We start from the raw sequence: 23,875 nt of genomic DNA on the forward strand, positions 1-23,875 counted from the left end.
AGCACTGGCAAAATGCCACGGGCTGGCGATACAAATGAGAACAAGATAAAGATCCCTTTGCCTTTATAGAGCTTACATTCTGGTGAAGGAAAGATGGGCAAATAAGTATAATAAGTAAATCATATAGTATGTTGAAAGATAAGTACCACAAAAAGTAAGGGGAGGGAGTGGGAGGCAGTTTGCAGAATTTTAAATTTTAAAATTTTAGCAGTTGCAGAATTTTAAATTTAAAGGTAAGCCTCATTGAGGAGGGGAGGACTGAGCACAGACTTGGAGGTGAGGAGGAATGTTCTGGCAGAAGAAATAGCTTGAGCAAAGACTCTACGGTGGGAACATGGGAACGTGGGAATGTGCGGGTCATATTCTGGAGTAAATAGCCGAGAGGCCGATGCGGCTGGAGCAGAGGGAGCATGTGTGTGGGGGCAGGGTACACTTGAGGTCATCAGAGAGGAAAGGCGGTGGGCAGAACTTTGTGGGCCATTGCGAGAACTTCAGCTTTTACTGAGTAGCTCAGTCAGTAGCAAAGAATTGCTGTGATCTAAGTAGGGACTCACTGATGCTTGATGATGACAAATGTCACATGCAAGGCCCTTAACCACCTCAGCTTCAGTTTCTTCCTCTATAAAATGGAGATAACAATGTCAGCCTGACAGGTGTGTGGGAGAGTGAGATGGGATGGTGTGAGGGGCAGGAAAGCAGTCAGTGCTCGGTGCTCCTCCCTGCCCGAAGTACTGCAGACACAAAACCCCAGTCGCTCCTCCAGGCTGAGCTGCTCACATGTCACACACACAGATGTCAGGGAGAATCACCTAGAACTGTGCATGCTGAAGGCTGGGCCTTGTTTGTGGGGTAATCTTGCTAAATCCTCTAGAAATAGGCCTTGACATCCGGACCTCAGTCAGCAACCCAGGAGGAGGGCAGCCAGCTGAGGCACCTGGAATGAGGGGCTACAGTCCTGACTCTGCTTCCATCCCCCCTTTCCCAATTCCCACAGTCTCTACCTCACATGCCCAGGGGAAATAAGGGTTGCTGTTTTCTCTGTAATGGTCTGCCCAGCTGTGGACATCCACCTCCCCTGGGGTCCCCCAGCTCAGATAAATCAGCCTGCTCTTCAAAGGAAGCTTCACCATACCCTAAGGAATAATAAAATGGAAAATACAAGAATCCTACAAACAGCACATCTCACAAAGCTCCTACCTTTGAATACCTCTCCTTTTCCTCATCCCCACTCCCCCAGCCATATGAAACTTCTGGGAGAAGTTGGAATTTAGAAAGGAAAGAGGAAGGTAAGAAAAGTGGATGAGGTAAACAATAAATATTTACTTACTGTCCATCATGTGCTTAGTACTATGTTAGTGCCAGAAATACAACAGTGAGCAAAACAGACCCTACTCCTGCCCCTGTGGAGCTTACAGCCTAGTGAGAGAGACAGACATAAACAAATAACCATCAATACAAGTGTATACTTACAATCTGCAGTACCTATTATGAAGCAAAACTATAAAGTAACATAAGCATTTGTTGTGGTAGGAGGTGATCTAACCTATAGAGTGGAGTGGAGAGGCCACTTCTGATGATGGAGCATCTGTGCTTGGATAAAAGGATAAGTAGGGGTTAACTGGGGTTGATGAGGGCATGGGCTAAAAGCACACCAGGAAGAGGAAGAGGGAACTTCATGGGCAAAGGTTCCCAGGCAGGAGGGAACAAGGGAAGTTTGAGGAACTGAAAAGCCACTAGGAGGGCTGGATAGGTGGGGGCAGATCCTACAGGACCTAGAGGCCATACAAGAATTCGGGTCTTTATGGAAAATAATCGGAAGACTTTAAGCAGTAAGGTTTAAAATAATATAATAATATTATTTTGTAATTATATTTTAAATAAACAATATTGTTACAATAATATTTTATAGTATTTTGTCCCCTTTAAAGCGATCTCTGGTTACAACATAAATAACAATGGACCAATTAGTAGCCCTGTAGCAGAGCAGGGTAAAGAATGACAGTGGCTGGATTCGGTGGCAGCAGAAATGAACAGCAGAAAGATATGAAGGAGCAGCCATCAACCCCATTGTTGAAGTCTCTCATTCACTTAACAAATGCTTGATGTCCAGATTCAAATCCCAGCTCAGGCCCTAAACCTGTCCTGGACTCAGGGATCATCATCACTAAAACGGTAAAACTTGACAGCAGGGAGCAAGACCTAAAAGAATCAGGGCTCCTGAGCACGTGTGTGGGACAGCTGCGCCGTCGGTTCTTCCGATAAGAACCCCTCTGCTCGGCTCTACCACCAGAACCCTCGCCAGGCTCAGCGAGGTCCTCTCGGGTCAGGAACTCCGTTTCCCACTCCCGCCGAACTCCAGTCTCCTGCCTGGACAAGTGCGACTTCCCAAACTTGCCCTCCAGGGAAATGAAGGGGTTAATTTTCCAACTCCACTTAGCAGAGTTTACTTGGGAATTTTCCAACACAGAGTTAGAAGCAATCAGACCGAGAGGCTGCTGGGAACGTCTCCGCCTCCGGCTCCCTCGTGCCTGGGTGCCGCCCCCAGGCCCGAAGCGCAAGTATAGAAAAGTAGCGGATGGAAGCCGAAGGCCCACCGGCCGCTCTGTAGTGGGCCGGGCAGGAGGGCGGGGCGGGCCTCTGTGACGTCAGGACCACGCCCCCTGGGAAGGCGCTGCGCCTGCGCCAGAACGGCTGCCTCGCTCCCGGAAGTGGAGGGTCCGCACGGAGAGCGCCGCTGGGTCTGGGTGCCCGGAGGCAGAAGCGCTGGCGGAGCTCGCTCGTCAGCCTCCGACCGCCATGTCGTCCTTCGACACCAACCCCTTCGCAGACCCAGTGGACGTAAACCCCTTCCAGGTAAAGCCCCCACCTCAGTTCTCTCTAGTGCCGAAGGCTCGGGCCTCTTTCGCTGGAGCCGGGAGACGTGGCGTAGGAGCAGGCTGTTTGCCCAATGGGAGAATGGGCTCTGGGGGCTGGCCTATCGTAGTGTCTGGGGGGGCGGGACTAGCAGCAGGTGGAACTGCGGAGGGGGCGGGGCGCTGTAGCTTCGGGAGAGGTGGTGGGACCCTCTAGTTCGGGGAGAGGTGGTGGGACCCTTTAGCTTTCCGGATGTCGCCCCTCTGGCTGGACCCTACTAAGGACAGGGACTGAAGCAGACGCGGTCAGGGAGACTCACCGCAGCGTCGAGGAGAGAAGCGACTTCAACTGAGGGGGAAGTGTGTCTACCCCATCCCGCAGTCTTGGGGAGACACCTGCCTTGAGTGACATTAGGAAAGAGGGTGACAACATAATGAAGAGGTGGAAGCCTCTAGTGGGAAGGAGATCCCAAGTTGAGCTCTCCCCCGACCCCCCGAACAGCCAAACTAGCCTACAAGGTATAGGAGACCTACTGAGATTTGCTAGATTTGCTAAGGAAGGTTGGAAGAGGGTGGGGAGGTAGCCAACGCACGCTGAAATACGGACTTGATAAGAATTCCACACCTTGGCCACGGGTCTAGTTTGGACTGGGATTTTAGCTAGATAGGAGGGAGAGCCCAGGTTAGGGAGGGAGAAGTGAGGGGGCTCTGAGGGTCTTGAAGCACAAGAAGTGTGGTCTGATGGACCTGTGTGTGTTGTTAGGGTAGTAGAGATATGTTGACCTTTGAGCTGGCCTGATCTTTTGAGCAAAGGATAGCGGAGGAAGTCTTCCTACTTAAAGCCGAAACCTTTCTGCTTTTGAGCTGAGGGTACAGGGGAATTCTTTTAACACAGTGAAGTGCTGGGGCTCCTGTTAGCTCCACATCTCCTATGTCTCGTTTCATGTCTGCTCAAAACCAGTTCTAGGGAAGCTTGATTGTGCTGACTGGTGATTTATGAGCCCCGAGGTTTCTGCTCTGTCAGAATGTCACCAGGCACATTAACTCATCCTGCTTGTATTTTATTCTGGCCATTGGCAGCTGCAAAGTTTCCTGCAGGTGTGGGGGAAGTACTTAGAGGGGTGCTTCCTGCAGCTCACAGCTTGAGTTTTCTCACCTTGAATTCCTTCAAGGGTCAGCGCAAAGACAAAGGAGACTAGCAGGGAATAATTGTATACTGTCAGAGTGAACATTTTATGCCTCTTTCTTGGTCTCAAGGTACTTAGTCAAAGGGAGCCCTCAGGGCAAATTTTAGTAGTTTGGTCTTTGTAACATCCTGAACATTCCTCTTGCAGCTTAATGCTTCTTGACGGAACCTTGTCTCTTATGTAATGCAGTCATCTCAGTTGAGTAAGGAAAAAACATTTGCATTTTTTTTTCTGCGGGTGTCATCTGCTAAGAGTTTGGTTTAATTACAAAACTGCTTTATAACACTGGACTTTGAGTTTTAGTAAGGATCTAGTAGTCTCTTGGAATGCCTTCTGTGTAACGATTTGCTTTTTTTTTCCTGTCAGAATCAGAAATAAAATGTCTGCTGCTATCTGAGAGGCAGTCAGCTGTCCAAAAATGCAAAGAACTTGTCCCCAGCGCTAGCAGTGGGCAAGATAATTGGCCTGGATGCTGCCCTGTATTAATAGCAGCTTGAAAGTCAGGCTGAAACCACATCTTCAGCCCCAGGAATGATTGTGCAAACTGTGGTAGAAGTAACTTCTGCATTCAAGTGAGACAGTCTGTCCATCAGGCAGCCCCAGGATATGGCAGGACAGGAAGCAGCTGTGGTCCTGTAAAGAGCAACATCTGGTGGGGAATCCTGCGTGGGAAGATGAAAGCTGGCTGGCTGTGGCTCCGCTCCTCCTTATGCTGGCCTGGGTTTTTCCTCTTGGCACACAGTCCCGTGGGGAGAAGGAGCTTTGGACGTGAGGCCCTCAAGCTCTCCTGGAGAGCTGCCCTCCCTTTCCTTGTGATGGAAGTGTTTGCTTCCCTGACTGCCAGGGCTGGGTCATTGGGAGGGTGCAGCCCTGGGGTGACTGGGTGTGAGCCCAGCTTCATTTACCCAGGGTGTTAGCACAGAGCTCAGGAGAGAGCAAGGGGAGAGGCAGTAGGCTCAGAAACTGTCACACCTAGCCAGCTTTCAGAGCAGAGTCATGTTTTCCGTCACTCCATGGTAGGTCATGAAAGTATACTCAGTGTTCAGAGTCCATGGTGGACTGTTAGATCCGGGGGCATCCTCAGAAATCTATTGTAAACCCTCAGTCCAGAGAGGAGGAAACCAGGAACCCAGTAAGGACGGGACGTGCCAGAGTCACCAGCTAATTCGCAGCAGGAAGGAGCCCACATCTGGGGCTTTTGAAGTTCACATATTGGTCTTAAACTGCATTGGGGTTAGTTATTTAGGCCAGCTAAGGAAAGAATGTATCTTCGTCATCACTGCCCCTGTTCTTGGAATGAGAGTACTGGTAGGGGTGATTAGTACTAGCTAAGTGAGTTTTAGTTAGTACTCACTAATTAGTGTTAGCTACGCAAGTTTTTCCCCCCAGTGTGTGGGGCTGGAATAATACAGATTATATTGAGCTTTTTAAGACACATCTGCTGTGATTTTTTTTTTTTTTTTTAAAGATTTTATTTATTTATTTGACAGAGATAGAGACAGCCAGAGAGAGAGGGAACATAAGCAGGGGGAGTGGGAGAGGAAGAAGCAGGCTCATAGCAGAAGAGCCTGATGTGGGACTCGATCCCGTAACGCCGGGATCACGCCCTGAGCCGAAGGCAGATGCTTAACCGCTGTGCCACCCAGGCGCCCCATGAGCTTTTTAAGACACATCTGCTGTGCTTTTTAGCTGCATATGTTCTGAGTAATACCAGTGCTAGAAGGTGCTTAAGGTTATGTAGTCAAATAAGTTTGGGAATCACCCATATTCCATTTTTCTTGCAGATTGACAAGGCTTGTTAGTTTGTGAAAGGCTCTGAGCAGTCCTACAGTAAAGACGTGTGCTCAACTTTGTCTGACCCGGCACTTCTCAGGCTTATCCAACCATGGAATCCTTTTTCTGCCAGCTCTTGTAATAGGCCGTGCAACTTCCGGTGTGCCTTTAAATTGACTTCTTTCCCCGTGTTTTTTATCCACTTCCTGCTCCTCCCCTCCATCTTCCCCCCTGCACAGTGGCCATGGGCTTTTATGACCTCTTCTTTGCATAGAGTTATGATTGGGATTCTTAGCAAACTTCCTGCATTGTAAGAGCTGAGAGCACACAGTTGTCACAAGAGCACAGCAGAAGTTTTACCAAACTTCCAGGAGGAAGCAGGAAACTGCAAGCCAAGGATTACCGATTTCACAACCTCCCCTGGCACTCCCTCACCCCTCTGTTAATTATGGTGCATCTGCTCTGCTCTCTCTGGGTATGCGGGTCCTGCTTTGGACTGATCCCAGTATGTCTGCTCCCAAGAGCGTCTCAGGAAGGCTTGTCGGGGTGTTGAAGAGGGAGAGGGCTGCAGGTGCGCATTGGCACGCCTGTTGAAGGTTCCAGCAGTCCGCCAACAAGCAGGTCACCCAGGCCAGCGCCAGGGCTGCTTTCCTACTGGGCATCTCTGCCATGTTGCCCCAGGCAGACGGCATCGATCTCAAGGAGGGGGAGTGAAGTAGCTGGTGGTGCTTGAACAGAGAAAACCTTTCAGCGTCCTGAGTTGCCAGATCACACAATATCACTTTCACACATTGCCTTCTCGCAATTAAAAGATAATCTCAGTGGTGTGGCTGCTTCCCAAGGATTTAAAACGTTTCTCTCCCGTGGGAGGAGAAAGTGGTGGCAGAAACGTGATTTGGGTGTGAACAAAGCTCCCTGCACAGACAGCGAGGCTTTGCCACTTCCCGGAGAGGATGGGCTCCAGCTGACTGTAACTTCGGGAATTCTTAAAACCACCAGATGGACTGTTAGAACTTTCTTGTGCAATGGGAGCATTGTCTCAAGAAAGTTGAAAATGGTAAAGTTCAGATAGTGGGAGTCCAGACAGCTGGCAGACTGGGGTGGGGGGGGAGTCCTCTCCCTGCCTCTGGCTGGCACCTGGAGCCAGGCTGGGTGCTAGAAAGCACCTGGCTGGAGACACTGCTGAACTTGAATCCTACACTTCGGTTTTCTTCGCGGCTACTTGGAGTAGGATAATCCTGTGTTCAGAGTGGTGGTAATATTTAACCAGGACCAACAAGGGGTACTTGCCGCTCTTTCAGAGAAGAGTGCTGTGCACATTAGCAAGGTGTGACCTGTCCGGCAGCCTCCGCCGAGATGCCCACACATGTATGCGCATCGCCGAGCTGCTGCTGCTCGGAGGGCCTGTGCCGGAGGTGGAGGTAAATGAGCACGTGGCCTGCCAGAACTTCTGATCTGGCAGGAGAGCCAGGAAATGCTAGTTGTGCAAGATAACACTGTAGGTATGAGGACGGTAATCAAAACTTGCCCGAAGGAGCTGTGAGGGATCTGAGGAGGAAGGGCAGAGTCCTGTGGTAGACAGGCTTAGGCCGAGAGCAGAGAGCCTGGCAGATGGGAAGAGAGGGTATTTCCTACTTCAGGTGACGGAGCACCAAGGAGCACCAAGAACCAAAAGTTGCTTCTGCCTGCTGTCGCCCTGCAGCCCCAGGCACTTCTTCCCCCTGAGAGCCTGCTGCCTCTCCCACTGTGGGCCTGGGGCATGCCTGCTGCTTGGGGCACACTCGCTAGCTTGGCCAGTCCCTCTGGTGGTTCTCTCTGCCCTGGCCTCTTTAACGCTGGGACTGTCACCACCTTCTGCCTGTTTTCAGAAACCTGGAGTTCTGTCCTTGACTTTGTTCTCACAGTTTACCTCTCTAAGTTCTTCCGTTTACACTGTAGCCAGCATGTGGGGTGCAGGAGCACCTGGCTCCGGGGACCCAAACAGGCCACTTGCCACTAACAAAATCCAGAGGCGGAGAGATGAGTGGTGGTGAAACAAGAGAGGACTTAATTGCAGGGAGCCTGACACCAGGAAGACAGCGGGCTAGCATCCCAAAGAGGGTCACCCAAGTGCCGGACAAGGCTTTCAGGTTTATGTCAGGAAAGCCTGGGGCAAAGGTTGGTGGGTCTGTGCAGGTCTGCAGTGAATGTTAAATCGCTCATTGTCTTCAAGTCAATCACAGGTGGAGTCTTTGCTGGCTCAGGACAGTCCTTGTTGCTTGAGGGGGTAGTTTCGGTTCCCCTCAGAGGACGCTTTGCCCTCAGGGTCTTTAGCCTGCGCCCAGGGACGGGACCAGCTGGAAAGAAGAACGGCACCTAGAATGCTTGAGGTCAGAACAGGGGCCGCGAAGTCCTCTTTGACTGTGGCTCAGAGTAGCACCCACATCCCCGTGGTCGCAGATCTGGAGCTCTGGGGGCACCTGGTTCGCTCAGTTGGTAGAGTGTGCGACTCTTGATTTTAGGGTTGTGAGTTCAAGCTCCACGTTGGGTGTGGAGCCTACTTAAAAAAAAAACAAAAACAAAAAACAGACAAGACAGACCTAGAATTCTAGCCCTTACCTTCTCCTGAGCTTCAAACCAGTAGTCTCACATTTCACCTGGACGTTGCCAACCTTTTCAAGCAGACCTAGTCCGTAGCTGTCTCCAGACCAACTCGGGATCTTCTCCGGGCCTCTCCCTGCTCCCACACTGCCACTCCTGAAAAACCTGTTTCTCTTCCCCCGTGATCACTGATCTTGCTCAGCAGTGGCACTGTTCACCAGTCACCCAAGCTAGCCACCCAGTCCCTCAACTTCCCTTCCTCCTTTCTTGCCCAGAGAGTGGCCGAGCCTGTGGCATCTCCCTGAGCAGGGCGTCTGGAGTCTGTCCCCTCTTCTCTGCTCCCAGCTGTCATGCCTTGGTCCAGTCCTCCCTGTCACCCCTGTGGACTGCGGTCTTGTCCAGGCCTCCCTCCCCGCTCACTGCACACTCTGCACTGCGGCAGACGCCGGTCTCCAGTTGTCCTGCGCTGCCCACGGGTGGAGTCCAAACTCCTGTAGCCTGCCCGGACCCCTGCTTCAGGCTGGTTCCTTGGCACTCCTGGCTTCTCTGTCTATACTCTTCACTCCACAGCCCCTGGAAACTTCTCCGGTGTAGAGGCTGCTTTTATTTTTTATTTATTTTTATTTTATTATTTTTTTTTAAAGATTATTTTAGAGCGGGGGTAGGGAGAGAGGGAGTGGGAGAATCTCAGACAGATCCCCCACTGAGCGCAGAGCCCAACCCTGGTCTTGATCTCACCACCCTGAGCCAAAGCCAAGAGTCAGACCCTTAACTGAGCTACTCAGGTGCCCCTAGAAGCTGCTTTTAAGCGACAGGCTTGAGCACTGGAAACCTGAGTCAGGTAGAAGGGCCCACAGTGGCCCCCCAGCTGAATGCAAACAGGCTTATTAAGTGACCCACCTCAGAAGATCCATAAGCCCCTGCTGACCAACGGGCTCCTTACAACTGGGCACAGGTGCCAAAAAGGGAAAATGCCGTACGTTCCCATACCTCCTCACTTCTCCCTTAACTATAGCCCCCCCCCCCGCNCCCCCCCCCCGCCCCCACCACTGCTTCATGGCAGACCGGCTCTCCTTTGCTGCCCTGCCTGCTGTTCCTTTGCAGGGTTTTCAGTCAATTTCTGTGTCCTTGGTCCTGCCTTGGGTGAATTCTGGCGGCCACCTGATTGGGTGGTCCCACATCCTTTCGAGCTGCTGTGCCTTTGCAAACACTGCTCTTGCTGCCCTCCTTCGTGCTTGCTAAACGTCTGTTATCACTCAAGATCCAACTTGGGTGCCGCCTGAGTAAAGCCTTCCCTGACTTTCTGCTGTTTAGTCCCTCCCTCCTCCATGAAGCAGGTGCGTCGCCCTCTTCAGTGTACATCTTGCCGCACCTCCACCCTGCCTGCTTGTTCTCTGCGCTGTCTGCTTCGCAAGCGGAGGAACCAAGGCCTTTTTTCAGTGTCCTAGCCCTGTGCATGGTGTGGGACGGGTTGTGTAAGGAGGAAACAAAGGTGGAAGGGGTGGCAGGTGGCTCAGTTTGACCATGGACCAACCGCTGCCCCGGGGTGCAGGTGCCAAGGCCTGGAGGCCTCAGGTGCCTGGCCGGGTGGTTCAGCCTCACTTTTCTGGGCTGCTCTGTACATCACTGTCATGACAGGGAGAGAGGCCCCACGTGCATCTTGCTCATTTGGTGGGTCCTCAGGCTCTTTTAAAAAATGCGTGGGTGCATGTGCTTTTTAAAGGTAAAAATAACAGTCACATGGAAAATTTGGAAGACAAAATAGGTCATTTAGATTTCCTGCCTTTTGCAACCATTGTTCTTTTGATGTGTTTTCCTGCCAGTCTCTTTTCATATGAGTGCTTTTGACAGAATTATTATTTGGGATTCATATAACAAAGCCTTTTCTGTGTTGCTGCCCTGTGTTCATAGTTGTGATTTTTAATGGCTGTGCAGACCATTGAGGGGACATGTACCGAAACATTCTTATGCTCACTGTCATTGGATGTTTAAGTCGTTTCCCGATTTTTGTTTAAAGATTTTATTTATTTTTAAGAGAATGAGAGTGAGTGGGGGAAGAGGCAGAGGGAAGGGGAGAGAAAGAATCTCAAGCCGACTCCCTGCTGAGTGCGGAGCTCCAGCTGAATTGAGCCCTGAGATCATGACCTGAGCAGAAACTGAAGTCAAATGCTCAGCTGACTGAGCCACCCAGGCGCCCGTGATTTTTTTCTCCTATTGTAAATATTGGTGCAATAAGTATCTTTGCAGATACAGATTTTTACACATTTTTATCATATTTTCTCAGGATGGAGTCTCAGGTAGGAGAGTACCAAGGTTAACTGTGGCTCTTTTCACTTGGGACCCAGCCAGCCAGTCTGGGGATGATTGCCCTTTTTTGTCATATGACGCACAGCCTTGTCTCCAAAGTAAATAGGACTTCACAGAGGTTCCAAAGTGTTGGTAACACTGCCTCCCAGAGAGAATGGCCGAGTTTTTTCTGTTGTTGTTCGTGAGGTATTTATTTAATGTGTTTATTTGGAACCTGCAATCCCACATGGGGAGCTTGGGTGGAGTGTGGGATGGAAAAGCAAGGAAAAGTCACAGCTCAAGCACGGCTGGGACCTGTGACTTGGAAAGTGACTGCCAAACCGGAAAAAAGCGTGTTTTTCCCGGGCCCTTCCCAGCGGAGCTCCAGCCTGCCTGCCTCTTTTCCCTCTGTTGCTGACGCCGCAGCTACTCGAAGGGTTCCCCTTCCCCAGCGGTGGTGGGCCCCTCCTCTCCGCTGTCTTCCCCTCCCTTCCCTTCCTCACTCTGCCCTGGGCTCCTGTGCTGCACACACAAGTCTCTGCTAGAGTCATCGATCCTTGGCTCTAGGAGGGCAGGAGTTGCACCCTCTTCGTCGTGGTGTGTCCCTCACACCGTGACTCTTCCCTGAATGAAAAGAACTGAGTGCAGGCGCGTTTTCTTTGTTACAAATTCGGCGAAGGGCATTAGCCAGTCTGAGTCCTTTGTGTATCAGGGGTTTTAGGTTACCTCTCTATAGGTGAAGCTTAGTTCTTGCCATCCCTTAAAATAACTACTTGACCCACTTACGAGTCCGCTGATGTTTGGCAAGTGGGAAAGGAGGTTGCTGCTGTGACTTATTTGTGGTTCAGGGTAGAAGCTGAGGGTCTTCATTCAGACCGGTCGGTGTGGTCCTCACTGCAAAACCCCTGGGGGCTCGCCAAGGACTTCCTGAAGTCCAGGAATAAAGAACTGAAGAGAAACAGTTGTCCTGGTCGCTCATGTGCCCTTTCGGTGTTCCTCAGGAGTGGGGTGCCTTCATTCAGCCACACATGGAGCGCCTTCCGTTTGTCGACTGCACCAGGCTTTGGGGCTACACTGCTGAGCAGGCCTTCCCCGCTCAGGCTTAGCGGTGTGTCCCTGGAGATAGACAAATTCAGGATCCAGCTCAGCCACTACCCTTGAGATCTTGGACAGACTACTTCCCCTTTCTGATTTGGGGCTTTCTCCAGCTACAGGGTGGTCATGACGTTGACATGGGGGGAGGGGAGTTGTAGCTTTACTCAGCCAGGGCTCCTCAGCTGAGCCACAGCACAGAAGCTGGCTGAAGTGACCGTTCTCTCCATCCTCAGGGATGGTTTAGAACCAGGACTGTTGTAGGTGCCCGGGAGAGAAGTCAGGTCATTGAAGACAGGGGATGCCTTAGGGTGTTGGGCCAGAATTCTTTCGAAGAGCCGGGTTGAGGAAGGCTGGTAGAACCTTTATTTCTGACGGCTTGACACAGTGGCCAGTTTTAGGGTGACTAGAACTTCACCATAGCGTCATTGTGTAAGCCTGGCACATAGTAGACACTGTCAATGTCAGCTCCCTTCCTCTCCCACTAGGCCTGAGCTGCTCATCTTTCAGAAAGAGCCCAGGTCTCCCAGAGTGTTCCAGGCCCCTCTTATGAGGCCCTGGGGCTGCTGCAGTGATGCAGGTGCCCCCCGCCCAGCTTTTAGGCGGTGCCTCCCAGAGAAAGTGGAGGAGGGCACAGGGCATGGACTCTCAAACATCCCATGCGCTTCTGCTCTGCGTCAGGCCCTTCGGCAAGCACTAGCAGCCAGAAGCGTGAACTAGTCACGGCAGCATCTGGCTGCAGAGGTCACAGGCTGTTGGGGAGACGGTGTTTGTGGTGAGTTTGCTGAGGGGGCCAGGACCAAGTGTTGACGATTTTAGTGAAAAGGAGGAGAGATCACTCTAGGCCATGGAGTCAGCTCACCCACCCCCGGAATCCTCTTGGGCTTTACCTTCTGGTCAAGGAAGTGACCTCTCTTCATGGTCTGAAGGTTGCCTATTAAAACGTGTGCACCTCAGGCAGACATGTGGGCCAGCACCCGAAACTGCTACCAGAGCCACCCCTCTGTCCTCCGTCCTGTGACACAGACTCAGATAACTAGTTCCTTGGATGGTGGATCTGATTTCAGTGACTTCAGCTCACCCAGTCTGCTGTGGCTTGGTGTTTTGCGGAGCCAGAAAGGGGAACAGAGCCTGAGCGCCAGATCTTTCTTGTAGGAAGCCAGTCCAGTGATTCTGGGAGAAATCTGCTAGGCATTCAGCCAACGAATAACCTCAAGGCCAGTTCCTCCAGCTCAGGTGGCCTTCTGAACTTCACCTGTCACTTTGTCCAAGTTGCAGGGGCCACCAGGCAGGGACATAGCCATGTGGCCTCCTTGCAGAGGAAATTGGGTGGGGGTGCAGAGATGAGGTATGTCCAGAGAGAAGAAGTCAGTTGGAGCTCTGGGCTAGACCCTGGGGCCAGCCAACCACCAGTCTCATCGGTCCGGAACTGGAGGCCCAGGTGGGAAGACAAGAATTGGTATTGTGAAAAACATCAGAGAGAACAGTCACCGCTGTCCCCTGGTTCTGTGAATGTACAGAATAGGGAGCCAACCGTTTTGAGACCTAAGACAAGTACAGCACCGTGGTGAGGGTGTTTCCACATCTGAGATTTGAGGGGATTGCCCTCTGAGGGTGTGTCTAATGTGAATATTGAGTTTGAGAATCCGTTCAGTGGAGGTGAAGCTGGGCCAGTAGGACGGGAGCATGTGGACCGTTGCGAGGGACCGGTGGGGGGGTGTCGGGAGGGTTAGGTACACAGAGGGGGGCCAGGGGAGGCCTTGTAACTGGGGCCTTGGCAGAGTGCAGCGGCCTTGTGCCCATCCTTCACAGCTGTTTCTCGCAGAGCCCAGGCATCGCTGTCAAGCTGGACTATTATGTACAGGGAAGGGGAAGGGGAAGGGAGGATAGAGTGCGGAGGGGGTCAGGATGAGGCTGCTGGCCACTGGGCCCAGGCCAGCAGGGAGGCTGCTGGGATGCAGGAGATGACAGGGAGTGCTGTGTGGGCCCTAGGCCAGAGGGCTGGCCTTGGCAGAGGTCAGATGGGGAAGGGAAGACTCAGGAAGGAAAACTCAGGAAAAAACTGTGGTCTGAGGACATTTTTGCATTTTTTGAAAAGAATCCAGGAAAAAAAAAACCAAAAACATTCTCCTGGCTTTTCGTCTGAGCCCTTCATGCCTCTGTTCCTAGCAAGTGTGCCTGGTTTAATAAAACCAGCACTGGCAGCCAGCAGCATGTTTTTGTTCCAGAACCTGAAACTGTCCTTTAAAAAAGAAGAGGAATAAGTGCTTTCTGTAAAATAATAAATGCAACAGTACAGAAAGGTTATGAAGTAAAAAATAAGTTTCTCCCCCTGCCCCCCCAGTCCCTAGACGTAAATACTGTGAACTGTTTTGAATCTGGAAAAGGGCACTAACAAGGACGTGGGTGGTATCTATTCCAAGGTACCAGAGTGGGAAGCTTGCTCTGGGTCTCTTCTGGGAAGTCATCGGGGCTGAACTCCTCCTTTTCCAGAAAGGGAGAAGAGACTACAGCTCTGGTGTGGCAGGGGCTGAGCACAGGAGCCTTCCTGAGAGGCTTTTCAGGGCACCAGGAAAGGCCTTATCTGTCTCCCTTCAGCCAGGTATCCCTGGGAGTGCCTGCTGGCCCTAGGAGGGGCCAAGAGTTGGTGATGTCATTTCTATGCACTAACAATGATACTGAAGAAAGAGAAATTAGGGAATCGATTCCATTTACAATAGCACCAAAAACTGTAAGATATCTTGGAATAAACTTAATCAGAGGTAAAGGATCTATATTCTAGAAACTACAGAACACTGATGAAAGACATTGAAGAGGACACAAAAAGGTGGAAAAACATTCCATGCTCATGGATCGGAAGAATAAACATAATGTTTATTAATTAGTAATTATTTATTACTAATTTTTTTAATTTTTTTTTAAAGATTTTATTTATTTATTCGACAGAGATAGAGACAGCCAGCGAGAGAGGGAACACAAGGCAGGGGGAGTGGGAGAGGAAGAAGCAGGCTCATAGCGGAGGAGCCTGATGTGGGGCTCGATCCCAGAACGCCGGGATCACGCCCTGAGCCGAAGGCAGACGCTTAACCGCTGTGCCACCCAGGTGCCCCTTAATTACTAATTACTAATTATTAATTATTATCAATGCCATCCTGATCAAAATACCAATGACATTTTTCAAAGTGCTGGAACAAACAATCCTAAAATCTGTGTGGAACCAGAAAAGACCCCGAATCGTCAAGGAAATGTTGAAAAAGCAAAGCAAAGCTGGGGGTATCACATTGCCTGATTTCAAGCTGTACTACAAAGCTGTGATCACCAAGACATCATGGTCCTGGTACAAAAACAGACACATAGACCAATGGAACAGAATATAGACTCCAGAATGGACCCTCGACTCTATGGTCAACTAATCTTTGACAAAGCAGGAAAAAAAACATCCAGTGGAAAAAAGACAGTCTCTTCCATAAATGGTGCTGGGAAAATTGGACAGCTGTATACAGAAGAATGAAATGACCACTCTCTCACACCATACACAAAGATAAACTCCAAATGGATGAAAGACCTCAATGTGAGACAGAAATCCATCAAAATCATAGAGAAGAACATAGGCTGTAACCTCTTCAACATTGGCCACAGCAAGTTCTTTCATGACACGTCTCCAAAGGCAAGAGAAACAAAAGAAAAAATGAACTTTTGGGATTTCGTCAAGATACAAAGCTTCTGCCCAGCAAAGGAAACAGTCAGCAAAACAAAGAGGCAGCCCACGGAATGGGAGAAGATATTTGCAAGTGACACTACAGATAAAAGGCTGGTATCCAAGATCTATAAAGAACTTCTCAAACGCAATACCCAAGAAACAAATAATCAAATAAAAAAATGGGCAGAAGATACGAACAGACACTTTTCCAATGCNACTAACAGACACATGAAAAAATGTTCAACATCATTAGCCATCAGGGAAATTCAAATCAAAACCACACTGAGGTACCACCTTACGCCAGGTAGAATGGCAAAAATGGACAAGGCAGGAAACAACAAATGTTGGAGAGGATGTGGAGAAAGGGGAACCCTCTTACATTGTTGGTGAGAATGCAAGTTGTTACAGCCACTTTGGAAAACAGTATGGAGGTCCCTCAAAAAGTTAAAAATAGAGCTACCCTGTGACCCAGCAATTGCACTACTGGGTATTTACCCCAAAGATACAGACGTAGTGAAGAGAAGGGCCATGTGCACCCCAATGTTCATAACAGCATTGTCCACAATAGCCATACTGTGGAAGGAGCCAAGATGCCCTTCAACAGATGATTGGATTAAGAAGATGCAGTCCATATATACAATGGAATATTACTCAGCCATCAGAAAGAATGATTACCCAACATTTGCATCAACATGGACGGGACTGGAGGAGATCATGCGAAGTGAAATAAGTCAAGCAGAGAAAGACAATTATCATATGGTTTCACTCATTTGTGGAACATAAGAAATAGCAGGGAGATCGGTAGGAGAAGGAAGGGGAGAATGAAGCGGGGGGGTAAACAGAAGGGGTATGAACCACGAGAGACTATGGACTCTGGGAAACAAACTGAGGGCTTCAGAGGGGAGGGGGGTGGGGGAATGGGATCGGCCAGTGATGGGTAGTAAGGAGGGCACGTATTGCATGGAGCACTGGGTGTTATACGCAAACAGTAAATCATGGAACACTATATCAAAAACTAAGGATGTACTGTATGGTGACTAACATATCATAAAAAAAAGAGCGAGAGAGAGATGGCGATGTCCCTCCCCTTCGTCAAGGTTCTCTCTTCTTCCCAGGGCATCTCATGGCTGGTTTTTGTTTTTATTTTTTTCCCTTTGCAGGATCCCTCTGTGACCCAGCTGACCAATGCTCCACAAGGTGGCCTGGCTGAATNAGCACTGGGTGTTATACGCAAACAGTAAATCATGGAACACTACATCAAAAACTAAGGATGTACTGTATGGTGACTAACATATCATAAAAAAAGAGCGAGAGAGAGATGGCGATGTCCCTCCCCTTCGTCAAGGTTCTCTCTTCTTCCCAGGGCATCTCATGGCTGGTTTTTGTTTTTATTTTTTTCCCTTTGCAGGATCCCTCTGTGACCCAGCTGACCAATGCTCCACAAGGTGGCCTGGCTGAATTCAACCCCTTCTCAGAGGTTGGTGAGCATGCCCTCTTTCTGAGTCCCTGGGTCCTCTGGCTGGTGCTAGGTTTCTGGGGCAAGGAGCCTTGGCAGAGGCAGAGGCAACTCTGAGAAGCTTCAGCCCTCAAAGGGACAGTCCTAACATGAGCTTGGGGTGGGGGGAGGGTGAAGAAGTCCCCAATTCTCCCCTCGGGATCTGTGATCTGGGCCCCTCCCTGAAGAGAATAGGACAGTGCTGGGGAGCTGTGACTCCAGCAGAGCCAGGGGTGCTGGGTGAAGCATCACATTGCCCAGTGCCTGAGGCTTGATGGCCAGGAAGCCACAGAGGTAGGTCCAGGCCTGCCCCAGAGGGAATGTCCCTCACAGGCAGGGGCATGCCACTTACCCTGCTGTGGGTTTGCCCCTGTGTGGCTGACTGGTGGAGCCTCTCACCTGCCTCCTTTGGTGTGTCCCACGCAGACAAATGCAGCGACAACAGTTCCTGTCACACAGCTCCCTGGGCCCTCGCAGCCGGCGGTTCTCCAGCCCTCGGTGGAACCAACCCAGCCAACCCCCCAGGTACTGTTGACCAAGATCCCTTCAGCCTGTCCTTTCCAGCAAGGGAAGCACCCAGACCAGCACCTGAGCCCTGAGATTGGGGGAGGGGTAGACGGAGGGCCTTCGTTCTTGGCTCCCTTTCAAGGGCCCTCTTGATAATCTCTTTGGAGCTGGTCACTTGCACACGGAGGGTCTGCTCAGCCAGCCTAGATCCTCACCCCCAGCCCACTACTACCACCGAAAAGTAAGCTCTGCTTACCAGACGGGAGTCCTTGGTATCTTGTGAGAGTATTTGCCCCTCTTGTGCTGTTCCAGATCCTTGTGGACCCTTTGGTTTGTCCTCTCTTACTTGGGGCCCAGAATCTCTGTCTCTCTCATTTTTCTTTTTTTACCTCTTTTATTCCTGCCTGCCTTCTTATTTTCCTTTGTCCCTTCACCAAATACCGTAAATCTTGTCTGCCTCGTGCCTGATGCCCTACTCCATCCCCTCACCGCCCTGCCACGCTCCCCGCCGCCCCGCGCCGGGGAGCGTCACCCACAGTGGAGTCGTATGTTGCAGCTCCTGCTTAGACAGGCCAGCAAGTTCCTGCCTACCAGATTCCTGGCAGTGAGCGAGCTCTCAGAGAGGCAGATGCTTCTAGGAGGAGATAGTATTCTCAGAGACAGCTACATGCGAAGGCTTCCGAAGGTAGGCAAAGTGTAGATGAGCGGGAGTGAGGGCAAGGCCCGAGCTGGGCTTTGGACTCTTGTGGGCCCCAAGCTGCTCCCACTGTCTGACCAGACTTGGGAGGGAGGGCTAAGACCCTCACCATGGTCCAGCGTGGTCAATTCTGGTCCTGCTTTTGCCCCCAGGGCGTGAAGTTTACCTCCTGAAGGCAGCCTTAGCTCTTCGAAAACTCTCTTTGGAGAGAGAGAGTGAGCGTGTGTATGCGTACAGACGCATGCACACATACGGATGTACACATACTCCCGGCTTGTCATCCTGCAAGGTGACTGGTTTGATAGCCATTCCCTAAGGACTGTAGATTTCAGGAGGAGCTGGGCACCAGTGGCTGTAGCACCCGGCAGGAGCGGGTCCCGGGGTCCTGGGCTGGAATGCCTCATGTAGAGCTCCCTAGATGCCTCCCTTGGAGGCCTTGCTCTGCCTGGACAGGGGATAAAGCTTGGACTCGGCATGTCATCAAAGCTGGGCAGAGCAGGGCCAAGCCTAGGGGGCTGGCCTGGGATGTAGCCGGTCACAGTTCAGGTGATGTCAGGGGTTGCACCTGGGGGTGGGGTGGGGTGCTGCTGAAATCCCTGAGGCCCTAGGTGCACCTTGGTCTGCCCTCGTGTGCCTCCCTGCACTCACTGCTAGCAGGCCTGCACTGTGTCCCCTTCACATGCACACCCTCCAGGTTCTTCAAGTGAGGTGTGGCTCTCCAGGTTTCTGGTTAAGGTTAGTCTTGTGAGGCCATTTTCCCTTTGCTCTTACCCCAAAGGTCACTGTAATTGAGCTTTGCCTGGATTCCAGAATGGGGTATAGTTCTCTCATCTCAAGCTCAGGGAGGAAAGGGAGACAAGAGCCCTGCTTAAGGCTGGTTAACACCTAAGAGGACAGAGGTGTCGTAGGAGACAGGTCGCCTTGGCGTCTCTGTGGTGGTCTCTGGTACCCAAGACACCGTGGGGCTGGGATTGGCTCTCCCTGCATGGGGCAAGGCCCTTCTGGTTTCCTACTCAGGCTGACGCTGTCCCTCTGTCTCCCATGTCCGGCTGCCCCCACCCTCTGTGCCCCCCAGGCCGTGGCCTCCGCAGCGCAGGCGAGCCTGCTCCGGCAGCAGGAGGAGCTGGACAGGAAAGCAGCCGAGCTAGAGCGCAAGGAGCGGGAGCTGCAGAACACAGTGGCCAACTTACACGGTAGGGGAGGCAACCGGCCTCTGGGCCAGCGTGCCTGGCGCGGGAGCCTCCGCTGAGCCTGCTTGGTCCGGGGTGGCCCCGGAGCTCTGTTGGGCTCTAGACATCTCAGCGGCGCCGCTGCCAGCGCCAGGAAGAGCAGCGAGATGGAGGCCGGGAGACCCGCAGGGTGGTCCTCGCCGCTGTAGATTGTTTCCTCACTCCTTCCTGCTCTGAAAGTTCTTGCTAGAGTAAGGGGCGCTGGTCCTGCCTGCGATTCCCCCTCATCTTCATGATGATAACCCCTTGTGCTTACGGGCTGGTTGTTCGTAAAAATCATCACTTAGGCCATTTTGCTCTTTCCTAGCGCATTTGGGATGCATTATCCTGGAGTGGGCTTGTGGGTATTCATGCCCCATCCCACTCTGCCCATCCCACTGCCTACCCATAGCAACCCTGACCCCCACTTGCTGGCGCCCTTCTGGGTGCCCTGGTTTGGCCCGTAAACTGCTGGGGTGTGCACCCCACCATGCTGCTGCAGAGGCTGAGCCTGACCTCCTTGCCTCTTTGTACACAGTGAGAGAGAACAACTGGCCGCCCTTGCCCTTCTGGTGCCCCGTCAAGCCCTGCTTCTATCAGGACTTCTCGGTGGAGATCCCTGCCGACTACCAGCGGATATGCAAGATGCTGTACTATCTCTGGATGTGTGAGTCCCGGCCCCGCCCTCGGAGCTCAGGGGGCAAATGCCCTGCGACTCCAGAGCCCTGTCTGCTCCAGCTGCTCCTCCGCACAGACTCCAGCCTTCCTCAGCGCTGGGCCGGGGGTTGGGGGACCTTCTGCCCGCATGATTGGCTCTTCATGGAATGTGGTGTTTCTGCCGCTGCCCACACTGTATGGACCTCATGTCCTCTCCAGGGGTGCTTTGCCAGGCCTGGGAGCCCTTCCATCCCCTTGGCACCAGCCCCTCTCTCTCTCTCTCTCTCTCTCCTCCCCCTCCCCAGTGCATTCGGTGACTCTGTTTCTGAACCTGCTTGCCTGCCTGGCGTGGTTCTTAGTCGACAGCACCAAGGGAGTGGACTTCGGCCTTTCGATCCTGTGGTTTATCATCTTCACCCCTTGTGCCTTCCTTTGCTGGTACCGACCCATCTATAAGGCTTTCAGGTGAGTGTGGCTGGGGCAAGGGGGTAGAGTATGGCTGGCATCCCAGGTAGCAGGCCAAGGGCCTTATGCCCAGGGACCCCATCCCAGTCTGAGAGCAGAGTAGGATGGTGGGGCAATCCACTTTCCCATTCCCACCCACAGTTGGAGCAGACGGGGGTCAGGAGCCATTTCCCTGCGATGTTGTGCCCGGGGTCTGCTCTGGGCACTGTCCTGGGACTAGGCGTGGGAGACCCAGAGAAGGGTCCGTGCGCTCCCACCTGCTGCCATGCTGTCTGATGCGTTAGGATTTCCGTCACTAGGAAGAGGGCGGGGCTTCTTCAGCTCCCTTCTGAGGCTTTAGGGAGTCCCCTTTGATAAGCTCTCCATGGCTTATCGCTCCAAGCTTATTTACGCCTCTCCCCTGCCTCCCCAGTAACTCTCTTGAGCCTGCTGAGTGCAGACCGGTTGACCTAGAATAGGCACTGTGGACCTGAGTGGATCCAGCTCACAGACCCTCAGGGCTTGTGGCATGGTGCCTCCGAGTTGCTGCTTTCAAGCCTAGGAACCTAGCAGGCCGCAGGGAGAGAGGGGCAGCAGGGGCCAAACCCTCCATGCACTCCTCAGGCAGTACGCCAGCCTTCGAGAACATGGAGATGGAGGTTTGGTCTAGAGTTCTGTGCTCCCCAAATACCTTTTCTTCCACCCAGGCCAACGGTCTTATTATTAGATATTTATACCTTTGGCCTAGATTTCCTTGTCTCCTAAGAAATGCAGATACGTACCCCAGGAAACGGACCGTTAGGCTCTTTATGTCGTCCTCTGGGGAGCAACTTTATCAGCTCTTTGAGTAGAGTGGCAAGCACTGACCCCTTAAACTGGAGGGCAATGAGTGGCAAACCCTTTTTGATTATGGTTGTGGATGTCCGTGTCCTCTGGACAGTGTGGCTGGTCCCCTGGAGCTGTCTGCACTCCCATCCTGCCTCGGGGCTCCTAATGCCATGCCAAGCGAGGAATACTGAGCAGTGAAACCCCAGCCCACTTGTGATGTGGATTTCCCCTCTCTCCGCAGGTCCGACAACTCTTTCAGCTTCTTCGTGTTCTTCTTCATATTTTTTTGTCAAATAGGGATTTATATCATCCAGTTGGTTGGCATCCCTGGCCTGGGGGACAGGTGAGACCTGGGGCAGCATGAGGGGGTGATGCTTGGGAGGCGGCGATGCTTGGGAGGCGGCCTGGCCTCTCTCTTCCTGTCTCCTTGCTCCCAGAGAGCCCTCCCAGAGGACCCAGGGGCTGGCGGCATCCTCATGCCCCTCCAGTTCTTCACTGGTCGCCACTTGCTGCCTCGCCTGTTCACCACTTTCTGGGGTGTTGTGGGTGGACCTGCCCTGAACCCTTAGGCGACCAGGGCTACGTCCTGTGGAGGATTGCGTCCTCTTTCTTTGCTTCTGCTGTGCCCTCCAAGAGGCTGGTGCTACTTCTACAGGCCCCAGGCGAGCCCTCGGGTTTGGGCACTTGCGGACAGAGGCCCTGGCCTTTTGTGGACTCTGTGCTGTGACTTTGTCCAGAGGCCGTGTAATGTCAGGAGCTGGAGCCCTAGCCTCTCCTGGATTGAGCATAGAGCTGGCTTGAGTTTCCTGGGTGCTAGTGTCCTCAGCTCAAAATTAGCCTCAAAAAGAAAAGCTGCTGGCTGATGTTTTCCTTTCTGCCCCAGTGCACAGGGAACATTATAGAAAGGTCAGGCTGCCACTTGGCTGAGAGCCTGAGCCTGTAAGGGCTGTGCTACTTTGGTCCCTTCCCTCCAGTGGAGCTGGCAAATGCAGGGCGGAGGGAGGGGGCTGACTCATCTTGCGCTCCGAGCGTGCCCACTGCCCTCCCGCCACCCCTCATCCATCTCGCTCTGCTGTTTCTGGGATGACCCCTTTCTCTTTGAAAGTGTCATCACTCACTACCCTCAGTGGCATCCTGGAAGACAGGCTATGGCATAAGGCCTCTTTGCTCCCCAGCTCGGGAGTCAGAAGGCTTGNTCCCCCCTTTCTTGTTATCAAGTATAAAATACACAGAACATAAAATTTATTTTATTGACGACTTAAACCATCTTAAAGTAAGAAATTCAGTGGCGTTTAGTAGATCCATAGTGTTATGCAGCCCTGTCCGTTGTCTAGTTCTAGGACATCTGTGTCACCCTGAGAGGAGACCCTCTACTCATTAGCAGGCATCCTGCTCCCTCCTTCCCGGAGCCTCTGGCAGCCATGAAGCTGCGTGTGCACGTGCACGCGCTCTCTCTCTCTCTCTCTCTCTCTCTCTCTCGATCTGCCTACTCCAGACATTTAAGTGGAACCATACAGTATGTGGCTTTTTGCGCTGGCCTCACTCAGCATGAATTTTTTAAGGCTCATGCTGTACACGGATCAGTACTTCGCTCCTTTTTATGGAGTGCTCGTCCATCTGCTTGTCTGCTCATCAGTGGACAGACCCTGGGGTGGTTTCCTCCTTTTTGCTGTTGTGAACAGTGCTGCCATGAACATTTTTGTACAAGTCTTCGAATGCCTGGTTTTGTTGTTTTGGGTATGTATCTGGAGTGAAATTGCTGGGTCACGTGGTCAGTCTGTGGAGGAGTGGCCAAGAGTTTCCTGCAGTGGCCGCACCATTTCCTTGGCAGTGTACAAGGGTTCTTGTTTTTCCACAGCCCCACCAATGCTTGTTTTGTCTTATTTTGTTTTGTTCCCAACTTAGAGGTATATCATCTCACTGTGGTGGTCTTTTTTTTTTTTAAGTCGGCTCCACACCCAGCATGGACCCCAACATGGGGCCCGAACCCATGACCCCGAGACCAAGACCTGAGCTGAGATCAAGAGTTGGGTGCTTTACTCACTGAGCCACCCAGGCGCCCCTCTCGCTGTGGTTTTGATTGGCATTTTCTGAATAACTAGTGGTGTTAGCCATCTCTTATGTGCTTTTTGGCCATTTGTGTATCTTGGTTGAAGAAATGTCTGTTCAGGTCTTTCTCTAGTAATTGGGTTGCCTTTTTGTTGTCAAGTTCTTAATGTATTCTGGATACTAATTTATCAGATTAACACATTTCCCCCTTATGTGTATTATTTTTTCATTCTTGTATTAGTGTCCTTTGATGCACAAAAGTTTTTAATTTTGATGAAGTCCAGTTTTTTTCTTTTGTTGCTTATGTTTTCAGTGTCATATCTAAAACCAGTGCCAGGGGCGCCTGGGTGGCACAGCGGTTAAGCGTCTGCCTTCGGCTCAGGGCGTGATCCCGGCGTTATGGGATCGAGCCCCACATCAGGCTCCTCTGCTATGAGCCTGCTTCTTCCTCTCCCACTCCCCCTGCTTGTGTTCCCTCTCTCGCTGGCTGTCTCTATCTCTGTCGAATAAATAAATAAAA

The 23,875-nt window shown here is 51.8% G+C and overlaps 1 protein-coding gene across 2 annotated transcripts in view; it reads left to right on the forward strand.

Annotated features, from left to right (window-relative positions):
• The first annotated feature begins 2,614 nt into the window (after nt 1-2,614).
• SCAMP2 (secretory carrier membrane protein 2) overlaps nt 2,615-23,875 on the forward strand; it is a 22,772-nt gene continuing 1,511 nt past the window's right edge. Inside the window, exons 1-8 of one of the 2 annotated variants that reach the window (XM_019803493.2) lie at nt 2,615-2,853; nt 16,879-16,947; nt 17,392-17,490; nt 18,029-18,157; nt 19,245-19,362; nt 19,916-20,044; nt 20,340-20,499; nt 21,548-21,649. In XM_019803493.2, the coding sequence (XP_019659052.1) occupies nt 2,797-2,853; nt 16,879-16,947; nt 17,392-17,490; nt 18,029-18,157; nt 19,245-19,362; nt 19,916-20,044; nt 20,340-20,499; nt 21,548-21,649 (863 nt within the window). In that variant the 5' untranslated portion in view covers nt 2,615-2,796. The remainder of the gene's footprint in view (nt 2,854-16,878; nt 16,948-17,391; nt 17,491-18,028; nt 18,158-19,244; nt 19,363-19,915; nt 20,045-20,339; nt 20,500-21,547; nt 21,650-23,875) is intronic. The other variant, XM_019803491.2, reaches the window with a different exon arrangement.

Source organism: Ailuropoda melanoleuca, chromosome 9 (assembly GCF_002007445.2).
Source record: "Ailuropoda melanoleuca isolate Jingjing chromosome 9, ASM200744v2, whole genome shotgun sequence".
Lineage (NCBI taxonomy): Eukaryota > Metazoa > Chordata > Mammalia > Carnivora > Ursidae > Ailuropoda > Ailuropoda melanoleuca.